The sequence below is a fragment of the Aspergillus nomiae genome, assembly GCF_001204775.2.
Source record: "Aspergillus nomiae NRRL 13137 chromosome Unknown contig00084, whole genome shotgun sequence".
NCBI lineage: Eukaryota > Fungi > Ascomycota > Eurotiomycetes > Eurotiales > Aspergillaceae > Aspergillus > Aspergillus nomiae.
This window is the reverse complement of record NW_015378139.1, coordinates 77959-91126: the sequence shown is the minus strand read 5'-3', so window position 1 is coordinate 91126 and position 13168 is coordinate 77959. Positions and strand designations below refer to the sequence as shown.

Here is a 13168-nt window from a genome sequence, read left to right as displayed (position 1 = left end):
GTGATGGCTGAAGAACACGAGACCCCCGGAGTCAGCGTAGTCAAATGTCTTGCTGCTTCGTTACTCAGCGTGGATCGAACACTGGGGTAACATCCCCAGAAAATTCAGCCAACACAGACATATGACCCGTATTCTGAATCATGGGCCCATCCACGATACCCCAGGGTGTCCGCCGCCAGGGATGGCGGAAAACGTTTACTAAAATAAAACCATGGGGTACACAACCGCCGGCGAGGGAGCTGTATGATCTTCAATCAAGGATGCACAACATTCCCGCGGCTTTGCCCGGGGTTTAATCGCCACCCAGCACAGGTCTCCATCTGTAACAGCTATTTCGGGAAGGACAATAGGCCCCAGCGCAAAGCACAGAGCTTGTTGCACATTGCGGAATGTGGTCCGGGTCCGGGGAAAGGTTGAAGGTGTTAAGGTGTCGACTCCTTGCAGCCGATGGAGCTGGCGGATAGTCCTTTCCGCCATCCCCGGGGTGGTTTTCCTGGTTCTCGGTTGCGAGCTTCGTGACAAGGGAGAAAAAAGGACTTCTGAGTTCTGGCGGACGCGTCGACCACCACTTCCCCGGCTGATCATTTGAGCTCTGCACGGGGTGACCCAAAGATACTTCGTTCTATCAGAAAGTATAACCGCCACAACGCACCCACTTAAGGTATGTGGATTGTGGCGCCTTCTGCAAGCTGATGAATACAGTGCATAACTATTGCAGCTGTCCCCATCTGGATGTTATCTACCCAAACCCCGGGGGGTGGCCCTCATGCATTGCAACGGATAGGTCCATTTGGGATCTACATACCTCCCACATAGCTCCCCCACTGTGGCTCGGGCTATGTGGCTAGTACTTGTCTTGTGGCTGAGCTCGCGCTACAATATGATTCAAGTAAGCTCCACTCCTTCAACGATCGGCACTGCGGGAAACAGGTTTCGCTAGGTCCAGCCCTTGGGATCGAGAGCAAAGTGCGACGGCAGATTTATCTCGACAGCCACCGACGACAAAGATCAGTCGGTTAATCTCGATCTATGCTGTCAATTCTCGATGACCTCACCGGGTCCCCGTTTCTTGACTGAGACAACAACATTCCACCGATCGCAAATAATATCCGATTAGTCTGCACACGGGATCGATGATGACGAAGCCTGAGCGCGGTGTAGCGTACAGAGGAGTGGAATGTAGCATCCGCACTGTCCAAGTGGTATCAAACCTGATTTCCAACGCGACCAGTAAGACAGATAAGACACCTACATTTCCAAGAAAACACCTCCAACCCAACTCAAAACCGGAAACCAGGAAACCAACGAGCCTCACACGTTGCACAAGCATCCCCGCATCCAACACCATGACACAGTAGTACTAGTACATACAATATCATCCTATCACCTCCATAAAACCAACAAACCAATATAAAAATTCGCAGTACTGAAGATAACAGAATAAAAATAAAATAAAATAAAATAAAATAAAATAAATAAACAAACCCGCCAACAGGTAGCAAAGTATGGCGATTGCTGACACTGCATAATCCATCAGCCTTGTAAACGGGTCTGCTGGCCTCGTGGATAGTTTGTCGAACCGGACTGGACGCCCTGTCTTTCTTTGTCACTGATACTGAGTTTAATCTCGGTTTTGTGTGGATAAAACGGAATGGCTATAATGCCATCGCTTCTTTGATGGTTTTGGTTGTGTTTGTTACGTGGAAGTTTCTCCTGTACAACATTGGAAGTATAATTATGTATGGCTATATTATAGTAGTATAGGTATTGCTATAGCCATAGCTATATACTTGAACTTAGATATTACATTTTGAAACTGGTATACAATACCCTAATTAGCGGGATAGAACATACTTCTCTCTCTCTGTCTCTCTCTTCATTCTGTCCAGATCATCATAAAGTGAACGAACCCTGAGTACCCTAACCTGTTGATTCTCGACACGACATCGACACATATCTTTTCTACATCCCATCACATCATTTACTCAAAGCGACCAACTCTTATCAAACCCCCAAGTTTAACTTTATCTTACCCCACCCTCATATCGACCACCAGACACACAACTCAATAAGCTGCATGATATATAGATACACAACAGCCAAATCACGCTTCGACAGCGCTTCTCGAAAGAATATCCCAGTAATGGAACCCCCAGTTATCAAGCCACCTCGTCAAACGAGCTATACATTGCTAGTATGCTGTATGCATTATAGCCGGGATTAACAACCGATGTCTTCATGGCTATGTATTTTATCTACTAGTATCTAGGTGAGCCCTTTGCTATGCAAGATCACGTTTTCCTCGATAATTATTAGGGTAAGTCCATGTCACTGCTAGTTTGGGAGATTGGTGAAAATACCAGTAGCCGCCGAAATACGTCAATGAATCATATGCAAATCATATGCCAATCATATGAAAACCAAAGAAAAATCACCTTGCCACACTTACACACTCCCTTATCAAATACAAATACCAAATAAACAAAGATAAGTAAAACAATCACCAAATACGAATTCAAAACCAGAATACTGTATTGCTTAAAAATCAAGGTAAAAATAAAAAAAAAAAAAAAAGAATCCACATCGGGCCGCCATGTAACCAAACCACCACAACCCAATGAACCCACCGAGGGGAAACAAAAAGATCAAAATTTCCGAAGCAAAACGCCTCATCTCCACCAAGGAAGCATTCTAGAACGGACGGCCCCTCTTATTTCCACAGGACCCTTGACATACGCGATAAGGCGACATAAATGGGGCCGTTTGGCTTTTTGCGGCTGTGTTTAGTTTCAGTGCGGTGAGGTGAGATTGAGGGGTTACATTTCAGTCCCTTATCATAGTGGGGGTTGTGATGGCACGGTCACTGTTTGTCTTGCCTTGATTACCTAGGAATTTGAAGAATTTTTTCTAGGGTAATTTTATACTGGCTTGGTAGGTATGGTATGGTGTTTTAGCTTTTTGGTTGGTTGGGGGGTGGTACCTACTGTTTATTATGTAGTTTGTTAGTGTGACAGCTGTGTTTGGGTTGGCTTTGTGTTGGTGTATCAGTTTCATTTCGTTTTTCTTTTTGTTGGTATATAATAATAATAAGATTCAGAGTTGGGTTCTGTTTGTTCTCTACAGATTAGCGGTTTGCTCAGGAACAAGTCGGACATTGTTGGTATGACTTGTGGCAGTGAGGGGTGGGACAAGGGCTTTGGTCTCTTGTCTCTTGTCCTCTGTGTTTATGTTTCACTAGCTAAACGGTCTTTCTCCTGCTCAAGTGCTTATGTTGGGTTTCGTATAGATTGATTGTTGCTGTTTTGGGTGTGTTGGTTGTGGTGATTGAGTACTGTTCCAATGTTACATGGTTGGGCATTTTTTATTGTTACAGCTGGGGTATAGAAGGTGCTGGAGGCTTTATATCTATCGACATCGGAGGACAACTAAGGTACTGACATGATTGATTCTTAAATGGGTAGTGGTGGGTAGAAGATGCTGCGGATATATATTTTGGGATGTACATGACAAGTACAAAAAACAAAACACGCCCTGGGATCTGTGTAGATAGAATTTATGTTTTATTCAACTGGAACCCATTTGTTTCTAAGAGATTTAAAAAATAGAATAAAGTAATCAAAAAAGATAAAGCAAAAATGATGGTAGAAAAATAAATGACCGATGCAGGGATCGAACCTGCGATCTCTCGCGTTCACGATGTAAAGCGAGCGCCGTAACCACTAGGCCAATCGGTCGAATGATGATGAATTAGCCGACATTCGAAACTGATACCTTCATTTGGAATTTGTGGAAGGAGTGAAGCAGCCAACATGGGTATGTGCAGTCGGCCAAACCTTGTCATTCTATTCACAGAGTGTGGGTTAAGCAATAGAAAGCAGCAGATAGTATAAACTACTACGTACATCACGGATAATATACAGAGGACGTGAGCATCCAGTAGTTCGTGTATTGGACTCACGTGACTATCCAATACCTTAATAAGCACACACTAACCTATTAAAGCTGTACATAACTTCTGTAATTTATTTTCCCACTTTCTTTCTGCCTCCTAATAATATTTGAAAAATATAAGCTGTTACAAAGTATCTAGAAACTGTTGCAAGACATCCGATTTTTCTTTTTTTTCTTTCACTTCATGGAGTCTAGTAATTCTATCGTCGATGTGGATGGACTTGGTTCTGAAAATGATCCGGGTATTGAGGTGACGGTAAACTAGTTCCGAAGTACTATACAAGCAGTTTCTAATTGGTTGCTAAGTACTTAATACAGGAACCATCTCCTACTCCCATTCATCTCACACAAGCCAAAGGCCATGGCCTTACAACTCTGAAAATAGAACATGTCGATGACCTACCAGAGTATCCAAGAAGCCATATTCATGGATATACATATGCTGTTTCCGCAAGAGGACGATCACAAAGTGAAATGGAGCAAGTTGTACAGGAGGTAAATACGAAGTGATGCTACATGTATAACTGACTACTAAGTAATGCTAGATTCAGTATGCAAGAAGCAAAGGCCATGGGCCGAGAGGACCAGTGTTTAGCCCATTTCTTACTTGCCGCGCCAGAAAATGGAACTGGAAATGCTCTGGGATCTATGCATGTGAATTTTTGACTCCCGCGCTTCGATCTCTTCACCACACCTCTGTGGATGACAGTTTTTGGCAGGAAATCCTAAAAGCTCAGAGGGAGGCTCAGATCATAGGCAAAGACCTGGGCACAAGAAACGCGTACAAGTAATCTCAATACTCTTAACTACTTATCAACTAATTGCTAACTACTTATAGTTACTATCGGTCGAGACTGAATCTCTTCCAGAAAGGCCATGCCTGTATCGACAAAGTTTCTACATGTAAGCCAGTCTTCAAAAAGAAAGATAGTCAAATGGTGGGCACTGTGTCTTGTATACGTGGTTCTTAAGTACTCTCTAACTGCTCTAGATTGTTTATGGCGAATATAAACCCTATATTGGCTGTATCAATGAAGCCTCTTGTGTTAGAGCAAAACATTACAGGGAAACAATACCAGCTTTTTCGGCTATCGACCTACAGCTTCTTGAAGATCTTTTTAATAAAGATATTTTACCACCAACTGAAGATTGCCGTGTTTTTGAGCCTCTAACATCCCGACGGAAACATTGTGGTAGGCTACCTATAAAGAGTTTAATAACCGGCTGCTAACTGCGCAAAAGAACGACTTCATCCTCAGGGACTAGGCCAATTAAAGCGTACAACCTGTGATGTTACTTTAACGCTTTAGTTCCAGTGGATCTCAGTCAATGTCCATATGTCTTGTTTACATCGCACGGTGTGCATAAACATCCACCACCGCCCCCGACTCTGTTACCTCTCTTATGACTCGAGAAAGTAAGTGTGTTCATTCATGATCAATTTATCATTAAATAATTCTCAACTAAATCATTTCCATAGGTAGCCGCAAGCGTCAACGGTCCTCTTCAGCTAGTCTCCCTGAAAACCAACCCGCTTTACCGCGACCTCCGTCAGCTCAAAGAAGCGCAAGATCCGTCTCCCGACCTGCTTCACAGAATGGCGATAACGAGTGTGTCTCCAAGTATTTAACAACCGCTCTACCACGAAATCCGGTAGTTCCAAGAAGTGCAATATCCGCCGTCCGATCTACTCCACAGGATGGTGATCACGAGTATGTCTCCGAGTACTTATCAACGACTTTACCACAACCTCCGCCAGCTCAAAGAAGTGCACGACCTCCCTCCCGATTGACTTCACAGAATGATGATAAAGAGTATCTCTTCAGTACTTATCAATCAATTAGGCCCATAAGACCCTCTTACGATCTTCCTGGTGTTGCTCCAACAAATGCCTTGACTTTCGAACAGAGACGTCAAGAGCTTGAGCTTCGAAAACTTGAAGCAGATGTTAGACAAAAGGAGGCAGAAGTCAAACAAAAGGAAATAGGTCTCAGGAAGCAAGAGGAGGAAATACGTGAAATGGAGCTTGAGAATGAAAAAAGAGCGCTTAAAGTGAGGGAGATGTGGATTGAGATGCAAGACCGTCTATTTGGTGAGGATGAATGGTTTGCAAAGTAGTTAGCGAACCAGCAAGGGAAAAATTGACGTTAATTTATAATATATTCTATCGAATAAACAGGTATAAATTTATTACTGCCTATATCTGTTTATTGATTATATGACCGCTAGGAAACTTATACAAACTATTTCTACTCGCACGGCCGAAAGACGACCCCGACTTCATCTGAAACCACCATCCTGGCTAATATTAACCCCACGCATAGCCATGTCAATCCCATCATCACAAAAGCTTCTTCATCCTGTCGCTGTTATTTTTAGCTGATGAACCTGGGCCCCGTTTTCTGTATGCAAGGTGAGACGGAGCGGTCGATACTAGGCGAACAGTAAGATTACAATAGTATCCAACAAGGCCTGCAGATTATCATTTATATTACATATTAGCTAGATCAAGTGGGGGTCATCTGAGTGGGGCGATGCTCTTGTCTGATCATCGCCGTGCATATATTAGATGCATAGTATTGGAAATGCACATCAGCACGTGGACGCTTTACTGGAGAGAAGGGGAGAGTGGCTTAGCTTCTAGTTCAATAGTATCTGTACGGGGACACGAATACCGCCGATTACGCCTCACCAGTCCTAGCGAATGTAATATGAGCAAGGTGAATTGCGAATATCGGCTATTTCATTTAGCCCAACTAAGTACCCTGTGTCGGCCAAGCCTTCAGTCGTCTGGGTTTACCCGTCGGCTAATAGGTTGAAATGCTGGGTATTTCTGTTCACTGCCTATTCTATAACATCCTACCCGCAACCAGGTAGAATCGGCGGTGTATGGAGTGTTATGCGGGGGGTCCTGCGTAAGTGTATTGTTTTATGAATCCTCTTCTTATCGTTACTTTCTCATCCAATATAATGAGGCTTTCCCAGCCTTCCCTGAAACAGCATCGGTTTTGTATTGAGTAAATGTTCAGCACGTTGAATAGTGATATTTGATAGTATTATCCGATGTATGACTAATTTCTCCTGCAATCATAGATCATTCTGATAAATGTAGCTTACGTATAACCGTAGTATATCATTGTTGATAACTATATACGGGTGTTTAGATGCCCTAGAAGCATGATTGATCTCACACTTGTTGGTTCTGTTCAGACTCAGATAATAGAAGTACTCGTTACAGGTGGTACATAAAATCACCAATTTATCAGTCTTTCTTCAAAGTATATAAAGTAATATATGAGGCATCTCAAACCTCCTTCTTGAAACGGCTATAAAGGCCAGAAATCAAAACCGCGAAAGCCCTGGCCCATGCTTTCTTGGGCTCAACAGTATTTGACAGACCATTTAGCCAGACCAGAAGATGTGAAGATGCCCACTTCTAGTATTTGTACTCTAGTGAAACATATTTTATAATAGTCATTGCATATTCCACCCAAGGTCATCCCCCCAGTCAATTGATTGGCTTCCAATGTTGTCGTTTCCGAAGATTCCAGAACCAGGGGAAATGATCGATGAACTAGGACCGGTATCGCAGCCAAGAGCGGATATCTCCTTCGATTCAAGAATGTCATTAAGGGCACACCCCAGATTCCTATACGTTTTGATGTAGGGAAGGCTAAGCTGATCATCAGAATGGTATTCGTGCTCCAGGGAACTGATGAGAGCACTGATATTGCGTATAAGCTCCACTGGAGATGGTGAATGACCATGTAATCCGTTGTTTCCATTGTACTCCTTCAGGGTGAGGATAAGGTACTCGGCACATGGGACACCATATAATACTCCCTGGCATATGAAGAGAGAGGTCTTAGTTTATTGAGAAGCCATGCGTACTAGTCAGGTGGCGGACGGAGAACTCACCACGCGGATACGTTCCAGCGGACTAGTCTGTGCCCTCATCTTAGGGAAAGCAAACAGACTGATCACTATATTGAGGGTCCTTTTGCAGTGCCAGAGAAGCTGAGGTCTCATGCTCTCGATAATGTTACTGAGCTCTTTATAGATAAGATATTCACCCTGAAGAAAATCCAAGAAGAGTAGTAGCTGTGGGAAGGAGGTCATGTAGGGCATCGCCTCGACCTGGTCAGTGTCTTTGTGATGCAGATTGATCGGCATCTCTAGCCAGGTGGCCCTATAGCGCCAAGATAAATCCCTGAAAAACCATAAGTAACATATAGTGAACGATGGAAAGAATGAATCCATGGCTTACTTTAGCTTTGGGAGCCTATTGATAGAAGACACTGCATGGGACAGTTGAAGAAGCTCATCTCGAAAACCGCCCAAGATATATCTAGCACGGATATATGTAGCTGAGCAGACAGAATCCGATTGATTAGAATCATTGACTCGCGAATGTAGCGATTCTGAGCGAGGAAAGCCCTTTGCAAGAAGTGCATCGTCATCAATATCAAGTGGGATTTCAAAATCCTGTGGGAGGCAAGGAATTCGCGGGATTTGACCGTGGAAACTCGCCAAACTTTTATCTATCCAATACGCAGAAGCTATAATCTTCCTTCATGACTGGGAAAGGAAAAAGGAAACCTTTCGGTTCCCCGCGCCAGGCTTGACTATGGTCGGGTCTAGGGCTTCAGTGGCCAGGTCGCCGAGGCGCTGCCACGTCTGATGACCTAGAACGATAAGCTTGTTATAGAAATGTTGTGATGTCTCCAATGCGATTATGATGGCCTGATGGATGTGTTCAAGGGGGCTTACTGCAATCACCATAGAATTGTGCTGTGAGGGTCAGACTTTCGTACAGCAACCACAGGAGAACCTCATTTGCAGGTGCATATTCTTTACATAATGAGATACATAGATTACTGCAGTACATCATTGTTGAAACGCATGACGCTTTGTTAGTACCATGAGTCGCTATGAAATTTGCAGCAACCCTGTCATCCGTTGGTGAGTGTAGCAAAGCAAGCGTGACCCATGTGAATAGGAGCCCCAGCGCCTCCCAGCGTATTGCAGACCCTGTGAACCTTTTGCAGAGGCTATCAGGAGATACATATACCCCCAGTTCCAGTTCGCGACAGGTATTCCCAGTGATCATAATTGACTTTGCCAATTGATCTCCGGTGCTCATTTTTTCGATTGAAGGATCTTCTGCTAAGGATGTGATGACCGTTTGTGCCAGAAGAACTGGGATTGGGGTCCCATGGCTCCGTGATTGGACGAACCGTTCTGCGAGATTTGCGAGGGTTGAGATATCAGTAAGACGTTTTAAAAGAGTAGATCCTTGTTGGATATCTGTGGTGCATATGTTGCGAATGGTAGGTGAGGGCGACGGGTAATTGGCCCCATTTATACGGCTAGGCTGGGTGTCCAAACCCTCTTGATAGACTTGTCTGAGAAAGGAGGTTAGTATTCATTTCATAAAATTTATACGGAGCCACCCTGGTCACTAGGACACCCTCCGGTCGACCAATGCCTGCTAGGCCGCTCCCCTTTCTATCAACGCTGCTGTACCAGCCAGTGTCCAAGGCATAGTATGTCATAACGACATTCGCCCAAAAACGTCCAAAGCCAGTCATGTAGCTCAAAAATGGAAAGAATGAACGTACACATCTTCAGTGATACTACCCCTGCCATCCCAAGGAGCTGCAGGGGATGAAATGGGCCGCGACAGTCTTTGAGGGTCGTGATGATGATATTGCTGTAGAGAGTCCGATCGGGTCATTGGCGCTGGATGATATATACAACTTGTAGTCATACCGCGATATTGGCATCTCCGACATATGGGGAACTCATGGTCGCACCTAATTTTCGACTTCCGACAAGGCTCGCAAGAGCTTCTCTTGCCATTACGACGGATCATTGTATGTTGACCTTGTGGTCAATTGCTCCTTTGGTGGGACCACGATAAGAAGGTTGGATCTTAGGCACTGTTAACCTCTAGAAGAGGGAAGGTGGTCGAGCTAACAGGCTGGATACGTGACAATATGTACTCATATAAATCAGACTTCCGCGTCCGGAAGGCTGACATTCACCATGACGGCTACCCACTTGGAGCAGGGTCTTCGAATGCATGACACTTTGACACCAATTGTTGGGAACGGGTTGCTCGCTTCAGTTGTCATGTTCTAAGCTGGAAAACTTTAATTTATTCAATTAGGGCTCCGATCCTAGCGGCACGTCGGTTTGCGGCCCGCGGATAGTGAAAGACTATTTTCACAGCTAATCCTATTATTAGTCCATAGATCTTCTATACTTCTCAAAGCCTATCCTTTCAATCTAGACCTAATAAAAAGGCAAAAAAGTCATAAATACTCGCATTCAAACCACACATTTTATTTTATTTATTTTTTTTTTTTAAAAAATGTAAGTATTGCGAGGCAGCTGACTTCACGGATTCATTTACCGGCTTTAGGGTGGGTACTGGCTGTGGTCCGGATCATAATACGACGGTTGCATCGCCATATTCTAAATTAAGCTACTCATGATCTATGAGCCTTCAATGCTCAGCTAGCTAAGCTAACGATAACGATGGTTTAACATACAGTGTAATATCCTAAGCCAGCTAACCTGTACTTACGGGACACAGCCACGACAATGTCGAGGCTGGCTGAACCATGGTAGACGCAGCATTCCAGTATGACGGTAGTCTAGACAGAATAGGGGAGTTTTTTGCAACGGACAGCCATGACTGGTAGTACCACGGCTGACTGGACGTTGAGTGGCGTTCTCCTGCAAGGTTTGGAATGTTCACAGTGTGCCACGCCTTGCTTCCAAGGGGCAGGTGGCAGCGGCATCCCAAAGTCCATGCCACAAAAGATCAGCAATTGAGACATGAAAAGGGGTTAATGACATGGATCAAATGTGACGATTGTCTCAGAAGCAGATTCGCTTGAGTTGGAGAACATAGAAAGGATGTAGGTGGTCTATTTACAGCCGGTACTCCGTGCTGCCCCTATCAATTGCCAATAACCCATCGGCGCTGTGGCTTTCCAAAAAGTCTTTGAATGGAGCCCCAACAACCAAAGCGCCCTTCTATCGGCAATGCTGCCCAAGCCAGCGGTATTCCTGGTCCGCATATGGTTCATTCACCCGATGATCTGGAAACAATCTCCGCTGCCTATCAGGTTCTGTTCTACGTTACACGCTCTGTCTCTTTCCAACAGCTCCTAGACTCTCTCCCGCCAGATACCCCCGGTGTCCTTATGAAACCTCTCGTCTGCTCCTTTCTTACCTACTTCACACAGTCGCAGTCGGATACATCCCTCGAGAAAGTCAACACTCGGGTGTTTGAAACTGTGGATCGGGTATTCCATAACTCCAAGATTCCTCCAAGATGGCTGGTCAACAACCTCAGTTCCCGCGGTTACACTCCACAATGTCTAGATGAGCAGGATTGCCTGCGATGGGACGTAATTGGTATCATATATGCTACCGTCGCTTTATCCCTAACTATAAGGCATGACCTATCTGATTTCGACAGTGACGCATCACAGCCAGACTCTTGGACAAAAGAGACGATCCTAAAAGATCTGACTCATGCCGTTAACACATGCATAAGGTTCCAGGAAATGACCGGCACCAAAACTGAACTTTATTTATGGCTTCTCATCCAAGACATCATTCTGCTGATTAGAATCTACGGTGGCCACAGTGGGTGAACTTTGCCGTTATACTTGTCACGGTTGGTGCTAATACATGGGCTCAAAATTCGATAGGTCGACATGTCTGGCGGAGGTTAGGAGATATTGGAAACGTACTTTTTACTATTGGGCTGCACAAACAGTACTTGAGAAACCAGGCCATTACACCGATGCATATTCGCCAACAGTTGTTCTTGACAGCTTATACACTGGACAAGGCTATAACCACGCTAATGAATCGACCATCACGAATCCCAAGGCAGTACTGTATGGATTTAGACAATGTTATTTTGTCTTTCCCTGCTGCCGACGGGCTCAACCACTATCTCTCAACTAGGTTGAGTCACTCCCTGTCTTCCCCAGCATCACTTGTAGAAAAGGCCAGTTTTGTCATGAGCATACTACGCGAACACGCCCAGGTTGCGAGGTCGACATTACATGACAGCCCAGAAGGCTCTACATCTGGGTATGTCTCGGGGCTCCTTTATAGTGTACTGTACGAACTGATGTATTCTAGAAATATGACTCGACTGCTAGAGGGCATGTGGCAATCCCTGAAAGTTTCTAGCGGTGTACAGCCGGAGAGTTGGCAAATGGAACAGTTACCACATCAAAGCTATAGCTTATTAATAGCCTATTTGGAATACCTATACACACAAGTATACATCTGGCAGCATCTGCTGCCCGGACAGGTCTACACTCTGGGGGAGATGTGTCGAAAGACACTCGAGACGATGATATGTGGAGTGCAGTTCTTGGGTAGCTTAGAAGAATATCGTTCCGATTTCGCATGGAGAGTGAGTTGTAGAAGTCTTCTGACCAGTTCAATGTGAACCACGCCTACGCGAAGGACAAATTGCTGATGAGAATTCCTCTTAGCTTGTTCTATACGGACTCCCAAGCGCAAAGATACTGGCCTCACTTCACTGTACCCACTCTAGCCAAACCACGAGCAGATTGAATTCATTTAGCCAAGGAACGGTGATTTCGGAATTAAACACGTTCTTTGCCTGTATCCTAACGGTAATCCGGCCCAAGGATCCGCACTATGCTGACTGCCAACAAGCTCAGCAAAGGATCAAGGCTTCCCTGGCTCAAGCGGCTGATCCAGATGTCACGTTCTCATATCTGCCTGACCAGTCTACAACCCTGCCTACGCTATGATGTGAGATCATTAATATTTTCGCAAGGGATCACAAACCATTGGAGCAGGAGTTCGCGTGTTGCATATCATGGAGATATCTATCTTGTTCGGATTTTCCAATACAAAAATAACCACCGCGTACGGATGTTATTCACTATTTGAACTTTGCCAGTTACTCCTATCCGGCGATTATTCTCATTGTGCGAACATGACTTTGCTATCAGCGCCGAAGAAATATCTCTAATTTGCTACACCATTATAGGACGTGTTTTCCTCGTGGAATTGGATGATACATTCAATCGTGTAACCCTCCTTGTTCATTAAGAATCTACGCTATTGCCGAGAAGCATGTCCTAGTGATTATCGAAGACGATCCATACTATACTCTGCAGATGGATCCAGTGTGGAATGAGGGTGC

The 13168-nt window shown here is 44.6% G+C and overlaps 2 protein-coding genes across 2 annotated transcripts; one reads left to right on the top strand and one right to left on the bottom strand.

The window, feature by feature from the left end:
* Positions 1 to 7425: 7425 nt before the first annotated feature.
* On the bottom strand, positions 7426 to 9688 carry ANOM_003949 (uncharacterized protein; the record flags this gene model as incomplete). Its single annotated transcript, XM_015549206.1, has 6 exons — positions 7426 to 7815; positions 7870 to 8161; positions 8219 to 8436; positions 8551 to 8636; positions 8872 to 9356; positions 9573 to 9688. 6 exons carry the CDS (start codon positions 9686 to 9688, stop codon positions 7426 to 7428), a joined length of 1587 nt encoding a protein of 528 aa, XP_015408270.1.
* Positions 9689 to 10970: 1282 nt separating this feature from the next.
* On the top strand, positions 10971 to 12770 carry ANOM_003948 (fungal specific transcription factor domain-containing protein; the record flags this gene model as incomplete). The annotated part of the gene is made up of 4 exons (XM_015549205.1): positions 10971 to 11616; positions 11682 to 12072; positions 12124 to 12403; positions 12486 to 12770. The coding sequence occupies 4 exons, from the start codon at positions 10971 to 10973 to the stop codon at positions 12768 to 12770; spliced, it is 1602 nt and encodes a 533-aa protein (XP_015408271.1).
* Between the last annotated feature and the right edge of the window lie 398 nt (positions 12771 to 13168).